Source organism: Microcaecilia unicolor, chromosome 1, assembly GCF_901765095.1.
Source record: "Microcaecilia unicolor chromosome 1, aMicUni1.1, whole genome shotgun sequence".
Taxonomy (NCBI): Eukaryota; Metazoa; Chordata; class Amphibia; order Gymnophiona; family Siphonopidae; genus Microcaecilia; species Microcaecilia unicolor.
This window is the reverse complement of record NC_044031.1, coordinates 107,590,263-107,608,632: the sequence shown is the minus strand read 5'-3', so window position 1 is coordinate 107,608,632 and position 18,370 is coordinate 107,590,263. Positions and strand designations below refer to the sequence as shown.

At 42.2% G+C, this 18,370-nt stretch overlaps 1 protein-coding gene across 1 annotated transcript in view; it reads right to left on the bottom strand.

Annotated features, from left to right (window-relative positions):
* Positions 1-18,370, bottom strand: part of ARHGAP21 (Rho GTPase activating protein 21) — a 546,622-nt gene that overhangs the window by 177,631 nt on the left and 350,621 nt on the right. Inside the window, 1 exon segment of the mRNA XM_030199291.1 lies at positions 2,625-4,557. Coding sequence (XP_030055151.1) covers positions 2,625-4,557 — 1,933 coding nt within the window.

Below are 18,370 nucleotides of genomic sequence, written 5' to 3'. Positions count from 1 at the left end.
GACGTCTGTGCCAGGCAAAATAGGAGAGACTATAAAGAACAAAATTACAGAGCATATTCAAAAGCAGGCATTAATGAGACAAAGTCAACATGGATTTAGTGAAGGGAAATCTTGCCTCACCAATCTACTACATTTCTTTGAAGGGGTGAACAAACATGTGGATAAAGGTGAGCGGTTGGTATTGTGTATCTGGATTTTCAGAAGGCGTTTGACAAAGTACTTCATGTAAGACTCCAGAGGAAATTGGAGAGTCATGGGATAGGAGGTAGTGTTCTATTGTGGATTAAAACTGGTTAAAATAGAAAACATAGAGTAGGGTTAATTGGTTAGTATTCTCAGTGAAGAAGGGTGGTTAGTGGGGTTCCCCAGGGGTCTGTGCTGGGACCGCTGCTTTTTAACATATTTATAAATGACCTAGAGATGGGAGTAACTAGTGAAGTAATTAAAATTTGCTGATGACACAAAGTTATTCAAAGTCATTAAATCGCGGGAGGATTGTGAAAAATTACAAGAGGACCTTAAGAGACTGGGAGACTGGGCGTCTAAATGGCAGATGACATTTAATGTTAGCAAGTGCAAAGTGATGCATGTGGGAAAGAGGAACCCAAATTATAGCTACGTCTTGCAAGGTTCCACGTTAGGAGTCATGGACCAAGAAAAGGATCTAGGTGTCGTCACTGATGATACGTTGAAACCTTCTGCTCAGTGTACTGCTGCGGCTAAGAAAGCAAATAAAAGGTATTATTAGGAAAGGAATGGAAAACAAAAATGAGGATGTTTAATGCCTTTGTATTACACCATGGTGCGACCACACCTTGAATATTGTGTTCAATTCTGGTTGTCGTATCTCAAAAAAGATATAGTGGAATTAGAAAAGGTGCAGAGAAGGGTGACGAAAATGATAAAGGGGATGGGACGACTTCCCTATGAGGAAAGGCTAAAGCACCTAGGGCTCTTCAGCTTAGAGAAAAGGCGGCTGTGGGGAGATATGATAAAGGTCCATAAAATAATGAGTGGAGTGGAATGGGTAGATGTGAAGCGTCTGTTTATGCTTTCCAAAAATACTAGGACTAGGGGGCATGCGATGAAGCTACAATGTAGTAAATTTAAAACGAATCGGAGGAAATATTTCTTCACTCAACGTGTAATTAAACTCTGGAATTAGTTGCTGGAGAATGTGGTAAAGGCGGTTAGCTTAGTGGAGTTTAAAAAATGTTTGGACGGCTTCCTAAAGAAAAAGGCCATAGACCATTATTAAATGGCCTTGGGGAAAATCCACTATTTTTGGGATTAGCAGTATAGAATGTTTTGTACTTTTTTGGGATCTTGCCAGGTATTTGTGACCTGGATTGGCCACTGTTGGAAACAGGATGCTGGGCTTGATGGACCTTTGGTCTTTCCCAGTATGGCAATACTTATGTACTTATGTATGTACACAATTTAGCTATATGAAATGAAGAAACTCGTCAAACACAACATTCCAAGTCAACTATACCACTTTAACATGTCCATCAGTTGAAGAAAATACTTTAAATAAGATGTTTCAGGAACAAGATCTATTTACCACACCAACTTAAATATTCATAATAAGTAGAGCATTTATATTTTTATACTACTGGTACAGAAAGAAGGGGTTACTATATAGATATAGAAGAATATTTGAAATGAAGGCCAAGAATGATGCTTGTTACTATCAAACAAAAACAAATTTCAACCATAATTCCAGAAAACATATTTACAATGCCATACTGAATGTGTGTGAAATTGCTCTTCCCATCAGCTTCTCTCATAACTTGCTAATGAAAAATATTAGCTTTTATGGCTAACTGGTGGTTGGTCCGCCAGTAATTCCAAGATAAAATCAAATCTAGATAAATGTGACAAACTAAATGTTCATCACTGCTGCCCTATTGCAGAAAAAAACATTGTGAAGTTGAACACAATTCCAAACCAAGGGAATCAAGGTTAAGGCAGGCAAGGTTAAGGCAAGGCATGATAACTCTGGCATCAGTGAGGTAAGTTCTCTCACAAACTACACACAAATTTATTTTCTACATCTTTTCTTAGGATACCATAAAAAAAAAACTGTTTACAAATGAAGTTGCCTGTCTGCTCTCACTTAATGAATTGAAAAGATATTGCACAATATAGAGGGTGTGTCAAAAAACAGTGTCCTGCGGAAATAGTAGGGCTTTTCAGGATCAATCATGCCGGGAACAAGATATGTCCCATTTAACATCCCATAACAAACACTGTGAAATCAATGTTCAGAACCACCATACTGCTCGAAAACAGATACACTAACAGAAAGGCAGAACTCAATGTCAGTCCATTAGGTTAACACTTTGAATTTCAAAGGGTAATGAGACTGTAGAGTCCTCCTAAGTAGCATAAAATTCATAACCTCAAGCATTTCCGAGAAATTTCATTCTAACAAGATGATCAAATGATCAGCTGAATGTGAAAATATATTAATTTCAATTATTACTCTCAAATTAGTATCCTAGCTGACCTTTGGTATGCTTCCTTTCATCAGAGCCTCTGTCGGCACACGATAAATACAGTTAAAGACATAAACCACACAAAAAAATGCAAGGTAAACCAAGACATCTGGTTTTGCTTACCTATAAAAGGAATCGATGCTAAGGAGTCCCCCGTTGGGCTAGAACCTGAAGCTTTCCTTTGCTCAATTCGCCTAATGTTCATCTCCCGGCGTGCATCGTTGGGCAACCAACAGGTAGTGTCCGATACAGGTTCCTGGTCATTTACTGCCATGATATAGGATTGGTGCCTTAATGGCTGTGGTGTTTGGTGACCACATGGTGGCTTTTCCCTTAAAACAACTGTATCCTTTGAATCTATAACATCTAACTGTTCAACCTCAGGCTCGTGTGCATTTATCTTTTCAAAATCTCTAATCTTTTGTTTAATTGACACATCTGAATTATCAGAGGTAGATGAACTCTTGCTAGTCAGTTGGATGTGTCTGGTAGATGCTGCAGGTGAACAAGAGCTGGGATCTATGTTATTTGTGCTATTTTCTGCCTGGTAATCTGGAGCACTTTCTGCTCGTGCTCTTGACTGTTTGAACTGACTACTGTGGTGCAAACGATGTATTGTTCTTTGGTCTTTGATGTCATTATCATCTAGACTCTCTCTGAGGGAAACAGATGGTTTTGTTGCATAAGGAGTAGAGCTCTTCAAAGAGCCACCTGTAGAACCAATAAAGTGAGATGACCTCTCTTGTAAAATAGATCTTGGTTGTATACTTCCACAAGCAGTTTGAAAATTCCTGGCAGGCTGCATGTGTTTTAAGTCTGGGGTAGTTTTCTGGAATGAAGGGCTTGAGCTGAATATTCTAGGATCTACTTTTCTACTATCTAAACCATAACCACTTGATGCCACTGAAAAATTTGGAGATCGAAGAGACATATGTAAAGAATGCTGCCTATACCTTTCATGAATACCTCGTCGATCATCCTGTTCGCTAAATCCAGTCCACTTGTAAGTCTCTCCTCTGTCTCCATCGGCATCAGAAATATTAATTATAGTATTCTCTAGCATCTCACCTTGCCTTCCAAGATAATCCCAAGAGCCTGTTCTGTGATTTCTAGAGTCAACTGCTGAGGTTGTTAATGCATCTTGTGAAGCACTTCTTGGCCATTTTTTCAACAGTATGGGATCCTCAAGTCTTTCCTGGGAAGCACTCCGCTGTCTGATCTGAACAGGTTGTGGAGCTCTGTCATGGGAGGTGCTTCGTCGCCGTATTTGCACGGCAGCATGATTTGGCATCACTTGATTATAATCATGTTTTTGAGATGCTGCTCTTAAGCTATCTAGTCTTTCTTGTATTGTTCGACAGCCGTACATGTGCATACGTCTGTTATCAATGTACTCTTTGTATGTTTTGTAATTTTTCCAATCAATGTGCTGCTGTGAACTTGGTGAGGAATAATGATTATTGGCTAAGGGAGAATCTGAGAATTGAGCAGGCGTCCTAGTATTTAAATTCCCTTCCAAATGTCCTCCATAACTTACAGGTTTTGCTGTCATCGTGTCTACTGATCTCATAGGTGGAGTTGTTTGAATTAAGGTGACTGTGGGCACAGAGGAAGGTGGTGATACTGTTTTTGTTTTTCCTTTTAAAGTATTTGGATCTGTTAAGCCATACCTTACTTCCTCCGTTCTGTGTGACGGACCTGCCCGACTGATTCTGCTTGATGAAAGATCTACAACCTTCTCAGAAGGCAAAATAACAGTTCTTACAGTTTCATTGCAAACACATACAGCTGTATTTGATTTAACAATATCTGTTGGTGAGGGAGGCACTTGTATTTCCATTCTATAGTTCCTGTCTGGCTGCATTGCTGTCCGCACTGGTTTGCTGGCATGTTGTTTACCCAAGGAAGAGTCTGGAGGTGGAATTTCAACAGGCTGGGCCATAGCTGAAGCTGTGGACTGCATTCGTGGATAACATATAGGTGGTGGTTCGGGTATATTACGTGCATTGCCACTATAGGCTTCATTGCCTTTCAGGTAAGCATCCTGGGAATATGCCTGTGAAAGATTAAAAAAAGAATACATTAACTAGCAGGCAATACAGCCTTCCTGTTGTAATCTTTGCATTCATTTACTCCATATATGGAAAGGCAACAAAACTAATATTTAAATTCTACCACGTCAATAGGTTAATGTGGCAAATTTAACAGCACTGTGCAGAAATCTGGAAATAGCATCTCTTTTGTCACATTCAACATGCTGCATTTCTTTCTTTCTACTGCTGACACTGGAAAGCAGAATTGCTCAGAAACTAGCCACTGCCAACAGCATGCAAGTTAACTGTTAGCTCCAAATCTCCAATTTCATACTATAAAACAATATACTACTGAAATGGTTTCATCTAGGGCAGGTAATAAAACACACATGCACATTCTGACTGTTCAAGCATCTTGTCACATAAATGCTGAGAAACCACCACTTTAAATATATTTTGTAGAACCCATAAAGCACATAGAATAAGTGCATGATCTGTACAATCTGACGTGTAATGAAACTGCCCACATACATACACACACAGTGCTCACTAATACATATCTTTTGGTGGAGCATAAACAGTCACTAAAAACTCATATTCAAATGTGTGACAACCTGGAGCTTACCTTTGGTTTAACAGCCTGACTCCTTACAAATATGGCTAAACTAAATTTTGCACGTTTCACCCATCTCCCTTGCGTATGGAGAGAGACTTCAGCAATCATTGTAAACAGAAGAACATGAAGAGCACAGAATCTGTTCACGATTCCATATTAATCTAAAACGTGAACATTAGCCAGCCCTGTTAAAATGCAATTAAGCAACAGCTGATCGTGCTTTGCTGACGGAGAGCTTGCCAACCGCATTTCAAAATGACAATGCCTTCCCAGGGTTTTATACAGCTCAGGTGGTGGTTTCGTATTACAGCGTTTCCTGCTCAAATCATAACATGCTTTATGCAGAATGATCAATGCTTGCCCTGTCTTTGCATTAGACAGATTGTAACGCCCAAGTGCAGCCATAAACGAAGGACTGAGAGCAAAGTGCTACAGGGGAGGGTGAGGCTCTTAGAACACTACCGCAGTGTGTTATGTGTGCAGCATTAGGTCAGGACAGAATATATTTTTTTAAATATTAAATTAATAAGAGGGGCAATACAAGCATACATTGCAAAATCAACAGGGTTAGCACTGAAGGATGGAGTACAAATAAGCACATCTAGCTCATTTTACACAACTCGCAATTAACAGCCTGGATGCTTTACAAATACACAAAAAACATTCCTTTGGGGGAAGGGGGGGGGGGGGGGAGAAAGATACAAGAAATGGCAAAAGCATCACATATCAGCGACATGGCTACTGTGCATTCTTACCAGTGCTGTGACATCCCTCGGAAACTGCAGCTGGCAGAAAGCAGGAAAGCATGATAAAAGCCGCTTACTGATGTAAAGACAGAATTATGTTGTCATATTGATGCTAGATACAGCAAGCTAAAAATACATCTGATTTCTTTTTTTTTTTTCCTCTGGAAGGTACCAAAAGCAGTAAAAATAAAAGCAGTAGAGCATAAAAGAAAATAACTTCAGCAAAATTGTGAGAATGGCATCTCACCCTTCTGTGTGCCTACTGCATTTATTCTTTACCTTTCTGGAAACCAAAATGCATTTTTGTCAGGTTGACTTGGCGCATCTCAGTAGCTACATGGAGAATCATTCAAGACTGCTCAGAAGCTTCCCTTTTCACTGGAGCAAGGCTGCTCTCTCTCTCCCATCTCCCCAGAGCTCTCTACCATCCCCGCTTCCAGATGACGAAACGAATACTCGATTATGCATATGAACAGTGCAGCCCACCCAGATAAATCTGACCATAAGCAAAAGCCATCGGCTGACTGCAGCTGTTTTCTCACCAGGCATTTGAATTAGTAATCTGCCACTGTTAAAGCAAAAGCCTTCCCCATGTTAATATTTTCAACACTGAATGTTACAAGCTACAGACATGCTCCTTGTCATGTTACTACAGATGAATGTGTGTTACTTTGGCACGCAAACTATATTAAAAACTGACTTTTATTTTATACAGATAGACTGATACAATATATGCATGCAAGTATTGTTTTCCATGGGTCACCATCACATAGAACAAATTATCCATGGAACACCACATTTCATGTCAATAAACTGACACTTAAAATTCATGTGGAACTTTTTTTTTCTGCTTTGTTATTAATATAAGGAGGAAAACTGCAACCTAATCACGCAACTAAGAGGGCCATATCAACATTAATGTTACTAAGGAAGCTCTAGTACATTAAAGGGATCAGCACTGAATGACAAGCAGACTAAAACTAAAGTTACTATACTTGACGAAGCCTGCATCCCCACTTTTCTTAATGACATTTTTGTATAAGATAACAAAATCATAGGGAAAAAATCACTTCCAAATTCTTGCCTTTTTAAAATAATGGCAGATAACAGCTGAATCATATTCGACTCTGAAATATTTCTGATGAGAATGTATATAACCCCCCCCCCCCCAATTGTTTTTTGAGTCCCATGAAACAATCCAGGGCTAGGGCTACACATACTTTCCATTCGGGGATTTCTGGCTCATAGATCTGTTGCCCCAATCATCTCTCGATCATCTAGAGATACCAAGGTTAAGAAAAGTGCTTTTAATTTACACTAAAGTTCTATGGGGCTCCCAGGAAACTGAGTTAATAAATACAGCAGCAAATTCACCATTGGTAGAATCATGGCACTGATCACTCAGCTAGTAAACCAGCAGCTGTGGTTATAAGACACTGGCTAGGACACTGTCTTCTATCTTAGACTGAGAGGGGTCAGGTCAAAGGTAGCTACCTATACCTCTAATTAATGCAAAGGTTTGTGTGGAAGAAGGGTGAGCCCATTTTTCTCTATATATACTTTTGATGCCAAACAGGTAGAAAAGATAACAACAAATGCCAGAAGGATGCTTGGGTGCGCAGGAAGAGGAATGACCAGCATGAAAAAGGAGGCAAAAGTGACTTTCTATAAGTCTCTAGGGAAACCTCATTTGGAGTACTGTGTACAATTCTGGAGGTTGCACCTTAGAAAAGATATAAACAGAACGGAGTCGGTCCATCGGTGGTCTTTGTCAAAGACCACTTTGTGGGCAGACTTAAAGATCTCAATATGCATACTTTGGAAAAAAAAAGGTGGGAGAGAGGACATATGAAAGAGATGTTTAAATATCTATGTGGCATAAATACACATGAGGTGAGTCTACTACTACTACTTAACATTTCTAGAGCGCTACTAGGGTTACGCAGCGCTGTACAAAATAAACAAAGAAGGACGGTCCCTGCTCAAAGGAGCTTACAATCTAAGGAACGAAATGTCAAGTTGGGCAGTCAAGGTTTCCTGGGCAGAGGTGTAGAGGTTAGGTGCCGAAGGCAACATTGAAGAGGTGGGCTTTAAGCAGAGATTTGAAGATGGGCAGGGAGGGGGCCTGGCGTATGGGCTCGGAGAGTTTGTTCCACGCGTGGGGTGAGGCGAGGCAAAAAGGGCGGAGTCTGGAGTTGGCGGTGGTGGAGAAGGGTACTGAAAGGAGGGATTTGTCTTGAGAGCGGAGGGTACGGGTAGGAACGTAAGGGGAGATGAGGGTTGAGAGGTAAGGAGGGGCTGCAGATCGAGTACATTTGTAGGTTAGTAGCAGAAGCTTGAATTGAATGCGGTACCTGATCGGAAGCCAATGAAGTGACTTGAGGAGTGGGTGGTATGAGTGTATCGGTTCAGGCGGAAGATAAGACGTGCGGCAGAGTTCTGAACGGACTGAAGGGGGGATAGGTGGCTAAGTGGGAGACCAGTGAGGAGCAGGTTGCAGTAGTCAAGGCGAGAGGTAACGAGGGAGTGGATGAGAGTTCGGGTGGTGTGCTCAGAGAGGAAAGGGCGGATTTTGCTAATGTTATAGAGGAAGAAGCGACAGGTCTTGGCTATGTGCTGGATGTGCGCAGAGAAGGAGAGGGAGGAGTCGAAGATGACACCGAGGTTGCGGGCAGAAGAGACGGGGACAATGAGGGTGTTATCAACCGAAATAGAGAGTGGAGGTAGAGGAGAAGTGGGTTTGGGTGGGAAGACAAGAAGTTCAGTCTTGGCCATGTTCAGTTTCAGGTGGCGGTTGGACATCCAGGCAGTCTCTCTCAATTGAAAGGAAGCTCTGGAACGAGGGGGCATTGGATGAAGATGAAAGGGAACAGACTTAGGGGTAATCTAAAGAAATACTTCCTTATGAAAAGGGTGGTGAGTGACTGCAGTAGCTTCCCTCTGGGAGTGGTGGAGACAAATATTGAATCTGACTTCAAGAAAACATGGGACAAACCCATAGGATTTCTAAGGGAGAAGGAGGGAAACTAGATGGTATATGGATGGATAGATTGGACAGGCCATATGGTCTTTACCAGAAATCATTTTCTATGTTTCTATGATAAACTTCTGGAAAGGTCTAAAAACTCACCTGTTTAAAAAGGCATACTCCACCGATCCAACATAAATGCCCGATCTCTGCAACACAACTTAACTAATGCACGGTTCAACCAGGACACATAACTTCAGTTGCACGATCCCCCAATGTGGTTGCACCGCATTAGCTTTGTCTAACTAAGAGCACAGGTACAAATCAAAGTAGGGTATACACAAAAAGCAGCAAATATGAGTTATCTTGTTGGGCAGACTGGATGGACCGTGCAGGTCTTTTCCTGCCGTCATCTACTATGTTACTATCCAGCTTATAATCGAAATTTTTCGCCGGTGATCTTCCGACACAAATCAGGAGATGGCCGGCCATCTCCTAAAACTAGCCAAATCGGTATAATCGAAAGCCTATTTTTGGACACACTCGGCGGCATTTGGTTGCGGAGGCGGCTAAACTTCAAGGGGGCGTGTCGGCAGGGTAGTGAAGGCGGGATGTGGGCGTGCTTACGAGATGGCCGGCTTCAGCTGATAATGGAAAAAAGAAAACCGGCGATGACGAGCATTTGGCCGGTTTTACTTGGGCTATTTATTTTCACGACCAAGTCTCAAAAAGATGCCCAAACTGACCAGATGACCACCGGAAGGAATCGGGGATGACCTCCCCATGCTCCTCCAGTGATCACCAACCCCCTCCCACCCAACAAAAAAAAAAAAACTTTAAAACATTTCCTTCCCTAGGAGGGGAAGCCAGTCGGCCAGCTCGTAAAAAAAAAAAAAAAAAAAAAAGGATCTTGCTGATCAGTTATGTTATGACTTACTTGTTCTTGAGTGCTGTATTTTGTGATACTGTTTTGGTAAATGTTCAAGACTTCATACAAATTTAAAAAGTCCCTGCCGTTCATTTTCCCTTGATGGCCGTCCCTGACATGCACTTCCCTTAATAGCCGTTTTTCTCTTCGAAAGTGCAATTCTCTTAATGGCCGGCTTTCTCCCCGAACAGGGAAATCAAAACAGTTTTTGCTCACCGTTTTTTTTAGTAGTAACAGGGGGATTTGAACCGGCCACCTCTGCATTACAAAAGCCATAATGTAACCACTTGGCCACAGCTCCACTTACTTGGCTGGCCCTCCCTTTTGATTATACCCCTTCAGGTCTCTCTCAGTCAATCACAGTGCGTTTAGCTGTCTGTGAGTGGCTGAGAGAGACCTGGAGGGGTATAATCAAAAGGGAGGGACACCCAAGTAAGTGGAGCTGTGGCCAAGCGGTTACATTACTGGGCTTGTAATGCAGAGGTGGCCGGTTCAAATCCCCCTGTTACTACTGAAAAAATCGGTGAGGTGAGCAAAAGCTGTTTTGATTTCCCTGTTCAGGGAGAAAGACGGCCATTAAGAGAAGTGCACTTTCGGAGAGAAAGATGGCTATTAAGGGAAGTGCACGTCAGGGACGGCCATCAAGGGAAAATGAACGGCAGGGACTTTTTAAATTTGTATGAAGTCTTTCTTGAACATTTATCAAAACAGTATCACAAAATACAGCACTCCAGAACAAGTAAGTCATAACATAACTGATCAGCAAGATCTAAACATCCAGAAGTACCAGTGCACTATGAATGCTGGCCCCTCCCATGGCCAAATGCCCTGGATTTGGCCAGGTTTGAGATGGCCGGTTCCATTATCGCTGAAAAACAAGTCGGCCATCTCAAACCCTGCAATCTATGGCATTTGGCCGGCCCCAACCGTATTATCGAAACAAAAGTTGGCTGGCCATCTTTTTCGATAATACGGTTCCGGCCAGCTGTTGCGGCTCCGCCAAAATAGATCGCCGGCGATCAATTTCGCCGGCGCCGTTCGATAATGCCCCTCTATATGTCACATCACTTTGTATTTGTCTACACTGGAGTCCACAAGTGACTCTTCAGAACTATGTAAGCCACATTGAGCCTACAAATGAGTGGGAAAATATGGGATATAAATGTAACAAATAAACAAACAATAAATAAATGTTCCTCTAGAGATACGGCTGCTAAAAAGACACCCCTCTCCAGTTCATACATTTTTTAAGGTGTATTAGAAACAAATATAAAAATTACTTAGGAAGAGAATAAATTTTTTAAAGAAGTGCTGAAATATTTTGGTTATATGCCATCCATATTTAGAGAGATCTCAATCCAGTCCGAAGGACACATTCAGCCACTTGGGTTTTCAAGATATCCACAATAAGTATGCATGAAAGAGGTCTGGACACCCTAGACACTGAATAAGAAAATCTCTCATACATATTCTTTGGTGATTACCTGAAAATCAGCCTACTTGGGTGTGTCCCAAGGACTGGGTTGAGAGTCCTTAAGGTATATATAAACTTATCTATAGATTATCTATAAATTTTCATAGGCCACTTAGTTGAGTCTGTTGGGGACCCTGCTGAAGTGCCAGCTGTTGAGGGACACTGTGAACCATCAAACATGAGTACTCTATAAAGCTGTAAGGCCATAGCACTGGAAGTGGATGGACAATTGGCCAGGAGATTGATAATACTAGCACACACATTTCCTGCAAACCTACATAGCTGGAAGCAGGCACATGGCTGGTATGGAGGGGCAATGATGTTAGAATGCACATGACCAAAAGGCAGATAAGGCTGGAGCTTCAGGGGTATGAAGAGGAAGTGGACAAGAGTACTTGGGCTGGGCTAGGGCTGTAGTTCTTGCAGCAAGTCCAGATGGGATAGACAGACAAGTCCTCAGACTGGGTCAAGCAGAATGGGAAAAAGAGAGTTCTCAGTTTGAACTGGGTGTGTGGAAGGGTGGGAGGCACAACATCGCCAGTCAATCTTAAATAGATGCCAGCTAGTTAACAGAGAATTGCAGAAACCATTTAGAAATCTCTCACATCTATTTTTACTTCCCCAGCAATATTCAAAGACAACTGAGAAATTCTTTTGAATGAATCTGCTATAAGCAAGAAGGTGGTTGAGGAAAGGAAAGGCAAACCAAAGAGCAATTTGGAAAAGATCCAGTGGCTTGTTTAAACATATGGTATGTTCTTAAGTATTAATGGAATATAATATTAATTAGTACCAGTATGCATACAACTGAAAGGTTTGGATAGATTTTCTTTTGACCTATTTAGAAGTGCTGCTTCAAGAACATTAAAGCCTTTTGGGATGAGTCACAATTTTCATTCTTACTAACCCAGATACTAAGGATAGAGAATGCCACACCACCTCATGATCTTCCCGCGGTGCATCTGTCAAATTTCTTCATTCATATATTGAATGAGCTAAGCAAAAGTCTTATGGACAAATCAACTACAAGGCAAGCTGAGAAGAGCACAGAAAATGAGAAAGTGGCTTTCTGACACATTGCCAGGAGAATCTTCAGTAGGGAATAAGTGAGAAAAAAAATGGTTAAAGCTGGTTGATAAGCAGCTGGATTAGCACAGACACAAACTTTCACTGCTGACTGTTTCAAAAGCAGCAAGTGGAGTGGTTTCAGAAATTAAAACTGCAGTCTGTGTACAACACATGGCTGGAAAATAATGCCCAGTTCACCTGGAGGCACCACACATACCTGTAGTGGAAGCTCCATTACTTTAAATAGAGAGGCTTATAGCACATACATTTAGGAAAGACATGCTCACCTTTTTGTGGTTGGATTCTTATTGCCAGAATTCTTAAACTTGTGAGACATGTATGCTACTTTATTTAATTAGGTAATAAGGGTAAAACAGTACACAAACAGAAGCAACCAAAGAAAGAAGCACAACTGGGCCTTCAAGACTGAGACAACAAGAGCCCTATTATTCTGGAAGACCTGCACAGGCCATGTTTCCACATAACAATGCCTGCCTCAGGGGTCAAAAATCACAATACTCTTAAAGGCACAGAAGAAGGAACACTGTGAAAGCAGGTTCCTTTACAGTGGTAATGTCTCCTAAAGAAATACACGCTTTCGTGATCAACGCTGTAGGTTAGAGAAGCCAAGTTTCATGAACCCACAGCGTTCATCACGAAAGCATGAGTATAAGTGTTTGCTTTTCATTAGGAGACATAGAGGGGCATAATTGAACGCGAGCGCCCATCTCCATGGGCGTCTATCTCCGAGGACGGGTATGCGAAGGGGGGGGGGGGGGACAGACCGTATTTTCGAAAAAGATGGGTGTCCATCTTTTGTTTCGATAATACGGTTGGTGCCGGGCAAATGCATCGGATTTGGGCGGATTTAAGCTGGGCGGTATCAGTTTTCAGCGATAATGGAAACCGAAGGCGCACAGCTCAAAAACGAACACATCCAAGGCATTTGGTTGTGGGAGGGGCCAGGATTCGTAGTGCACTGGTCCCCCTCACATACCAGGACACCAACCGGGCACCCTAGGGGGTACTTGTAAAAAGTAAAATAAAAAATTAAAATACCTCCCAAGTCCATAGCTCCCTTACCTTGGGTGCTGAGCCCCCCAAATCCCCCCCAAAACCCACTCCCCACAACTCTACACCATTACCATAGCACTTATGGGTGATGGGGGGCACCTAGATGTGGGTACATTGTGTTTTTTTTTGGGGGGGGGGGGGGGGGGGTTGGAGGGCTCCCATTTACCAGCACAAGTGTAACAGGTAGGGGGGATGGGCTTGGGTCCACCTGCCTGAAGTCCACTGCCCCCACTAACAACTGCTCCAGGGACCTGCATACTGCTGTGATGGAGCTGGGTATGATATTTGAGGCTGGCATACAGGCTGGAAAAAAAAAGGTTTTAAAGTTCTTTTTTTTGGGTGGGGGGGGGGGGGTTAGTGACCACTGGGGGAGTCAGGGGAGGCCATCCCCGATTCCCTCGGGTGGTCATCTGGCTTTTGAATTTTTGCTTAGGATAAGATGGAAAGCCAAACCTGAAAAAGTAGCATAAATACATTTTAGCCAAGATATAAGCATATCCAAGCTGCCCTTTGTTACATATATCCATGTGTTCTAAGACATCAATCCACAGGTCAACGAACAGGTCACACACTGAAACCCAGGTCTACAGATACAGTCCTTAAGAACCACTTGCAACACACCAAGCAACTGCTTCTAAACCTTCTGGTGACTTCATGATCTTAAGAGTTTTTTTTTTCTGTTGGGGCACTTTTGTGGACTTGTTCGTGAAAAAAAAGGGTAAAAAAAAAAGCGGCCCAAATTCTCGCTTCTGCCGCCCTTCTTTTTTCCATTATCGGCCGAGCGCACCCATCTCTCCTTGGCTGATAAACACACCCCAGTCCCGCCTTCACCACACCTCCAACAAGCCCCCGTCAACTTTGTTCGTTCCCGCGACAGACTGCAGTTGGAGGTGCCCAAAACCGGCTTTCGATTATACCGATTTGGGCGCCCACGGAAGAAAGGCGCCCATCTCCCGATTTGGGTCGAAATATGGGCGTCTTTCTCTTTCGAAAATAAGCCTGATTACCATTGTAAGGAACCTGCTTCCACAGTGTTCCCTTTTTCCGTGCCTTTAAGAGTATTGTGATTTTGGATCCCTGAGGCAGGTGTTGTTACACTGAAACACGGCCCATGTCAGGTCATCCAGAATAAAAGGACTCTTGTTCATCTCAGTCTTGAAGGCCCAGTTGTACTTAATTTAATTAAACATATGCTTGCTATCTATATACGGAATATTACTATCTACAGTGCTATACGATATACTTATATATCCTGTTGGGGTTTTTTTTTGTGTTATGTGCCTTTTTGGCTTTTTGTACAGTTCAAATACTTATTATATTAAAATTTATAAATAAAAGTGAACAAGACACAACTGCTAGAAAACTATGCATTCACATGCAGCATTTGCAAGACCCATCATGCTTAATGAACAGTCTGTTGCCAATTCTGTAAACAATCAACTGCAGTCAGAAAAAGCTCTGAAATTCAGGGAATGCTCTGCTAATAAATTCCATTGCTCCAACTAGTTCACCGATAGCCTTTATCCTGCGAATTACTAATACAAAAATACTGAGAAAGCTTCCTAATAGTGACATTTTATGAGGCTTCATTTCTTTGGGCTGGAAGGAGATTTAAATCATCCCCCCCCCCCCCCCGGTATAGTGGATAAACATTATTGCATTCATATCCATAGGGGTAACACCACATGAATCATCTCCCCTGCCTGGTGGAATCTCCATATCCCTTGCCATGACTCAACAAAAATTCAATGCATGGTATATCTGCTTTGTATGAAGCCAGCATTCTGAACCAGCCTTACAAGTTAAAAGAAAATATTATTAGTTAACTGTACAGGTCTATAAACAGGTGACAATATCCAAGACTCAAAGTACAGTATAGGTACAAAGATGACGGTGCTTCGACTGGTACAGACAACAGTTATCTTTCACCCTTTTCTCAATAGAAATAAACACCCTTCTACTGACGTCAGCACCCAAGTCTGAATGCAGGGGACATAAGAATTGCATAATGGTAGCTATCCATTTCAACACAGCTAATCAGATGACTCGGACAAGTTTTTGCTTTCTCTCAGTGTTTCCCAACCCTCAGGCACGATGGTTTTCAGATTATCCCTAAGGCATATCTGCATACACTTAAGACCCAGGGGTAGATGCATCAAGCAAACGTAAAAAAATCAGAAACGTAAAAACCTTTACCGAATCTCAAATAATGAAGCATGCTCCAAAAACACAGCCCCAAAAAGTTTGGTGCGGTATTGTAAAGAACGATGCACTAATCCCCGTCGGTAATCGGCTCGTAAAGCATGCACAAAGCAGCCAAGCGTTATGCTGGCTGCTCTGCGCATGCCAGAAACGTAAGAAAAAAAAGAAAACACAAACACGTGGCTACGTAGATAGCTGACGTCAGAGGAGGGCGGACACAGAAAGAAAAAGGAGACATTGGAGGAGACAGAAGAGCTCAAGAATAGCTGATCCATCCTGTGCAGCGCCTTCAAACATAGGTGAGAGGCGCTGCACCAGCCATTATGGTGGGGGGGGGGGGGTCCGGGGGGGGGGGGGGGCGGCGGGGACGAAATCGGGGGGGCGGGGCACGGAGGTGGAGGAGGGCAGGAGGCGGAGCATTGCCGACTAAAGAAGAGAGAGACAGGAAGGGAGGGGGAGCCCAGCAACTGCAAAGGTTTCATTTTTAAAAGCTTTTATTTCACAAACGGAGCAGCGGGGAGCAGCGGGGACTTCGGGGGGGGGGGGGCAAGGCAAGGCAAGGCCGTCCATACAGGATGCTGCTGATGAGCGCCTTTGCCCCCTCCCGATCCTTTTTTAATTTAGTTTACTTTTTTATTTTAGGCACAGGGAAGCAGGGAGCCACTTTTCTTTTAAAACATGCCAGCAATTTGGTTTTTCATCGTGCAGGGGGCAGTGGGGAGATGACAGCTCAGGCTTTAACGACAGGTCTGAGCTGACGTTAAATTTCTGGCGGTAAGTGAATCGTTGCTATCGTCGGTATGGTTAGTGCATTCCGAACTGTCTACATTTCAATGGTAGTTTCTCATTTGCATTCCAGTTTCGTTAGCTGCTACTGCCGTCAAAAAATAGGCTTTAGTGCATGGAAAGGATAGGAAATTCTTCCTTAAGGGCTCATTTAACGATGAAAAACGTTTAGTGCACCTGGGCCCCAGTCGGTGTAAATCCACCTCATGCCTATTCATTTTAGTTCTCTGGAAAAGTTAGGTGTGTCTCAAGACTGAGGAGAACTACTGCTTTATATGAAAACATCTCTCATGAAACCTACATAGACATCAGCCAGGATAAAATGTTTACACTCTATACATCATAAATTAAAAAAATAAATAAATTGTGGTACAAGTAATAAAGTAGTATTGATTATGAGTTAAGTAGGGTGGGTTCAGAACTTAATGAAATTTGCACTGGCTAGTTTTACTGTTTTTGGTTAGGTAATTGTATTGTATTATAAGTAACTTTGTAAGAAAAAATCATTGTAATCCACTTTTGAATTTTTGCTTAGGATAAGACGGAAAGCCAAACCTGAAAAAAGTGGGATATAAATGTGCAAATAAATAAACATCAAGTCCCAGCAAGCAATAGGGTAAAACTGGATCAACCCTGTCAGGTGAATCTAGATCCATGTGGCAACACTACAGTTAGATGGGCAAAACTGCTGTGAATACATCTATCTTAAGAAAATGAAGGACAGATGCTTCACTTGATGTAATTGTAACACCTAGTTAAAACATGATCTTTATTCATTGGATCTTCAGTTTCCTGACTCATAAGTAAAGACCTTGATTTTCAGTTTTTATTTTTCTCTTAATTTTTCAGTGGTTATTACAAGCACAAAACAGGAAAAGGAGAGAAGAGTGGATGGGATTTGATAGGCTGCCTTTCTGTGGTTACAATCAAAGCAGTTTATATATTATATATAGGTACTTATTTTGTATCTGGGCCAATGGAGGATTAAATGACTTGCCAAGAGTCACGAGGAGCCACAGTGGGTATTGAACCTGGTTCTCAGGCCACTGCATTATCCATCAGGCAGTGGAGGAGTGGCTTAGTGGTTAGGGTGGTGGACTTTGGTCCTGGGGAACTGAGGAACTGAGTTCGATTCCCGGCACAGGCAGCTCCTTGTGACTCTGGGCAAATCACTTAACCCTCCATTGCCTGCCGCATTGAGCCTGCCATGAGTGGGAAAAATGTAACAAAAAAAAAAAAAAACCCCAACAATTAATTTTTCTACACAAATATCAATGTTTATTTTTGTGAACAGAAGTCAGGATATTTTACAAATATATAGTAAGATGATTAATGTTCTGATAACAAAACCTTAAAATGCCACATTGGCAGCACCGCAACAGCTCCCACATTAGAGCAATAGTTTTCAAAATGTTATTCTCTGGACTCAATGGAAGGAAAACCTCATTCCATGGTCAGCAGGGTTGTGCAACCTGAGCAATAGCCTATGGGCCATGCAGGGTGCTGTTTTTGACAGTGGCACAGGATGGAACTAGCCCTGAAGCCAGTCTTGATTACCCTCTTCTCCTTAGTTTCCAGCCCCCAGTCTGATCACTACCCCCACAGTCAGTCTTTACTTCCTGCTGGTCTCAGACACTGCCAGCTTCTGTTTGGCTTACTCAGAACTTGTACTCTTGGTGGCAACAGTGAGAATAGCATAGAATTATGTGTAAAGCATGTATACTTCACAAATTCTGAACCCTTATTAATCAGGTTTCTTCTACTCTGGTCACTTTACTGTAACTACAATTGCCTCTCTCATCAATGATTTGCATTCTGCTCTTGATAAAGGCAATGTAGCCCTTTTGATTATTATCATTTCTCCTCTTACACCTTTCTGCCATTGGTATATAGGTGGTTCTCTTCCTTCCCCTCTGATCTATCATTTCAGGTCTCCCTTCCCACATCTAGATCCATAGTAACATAGTAGATGAC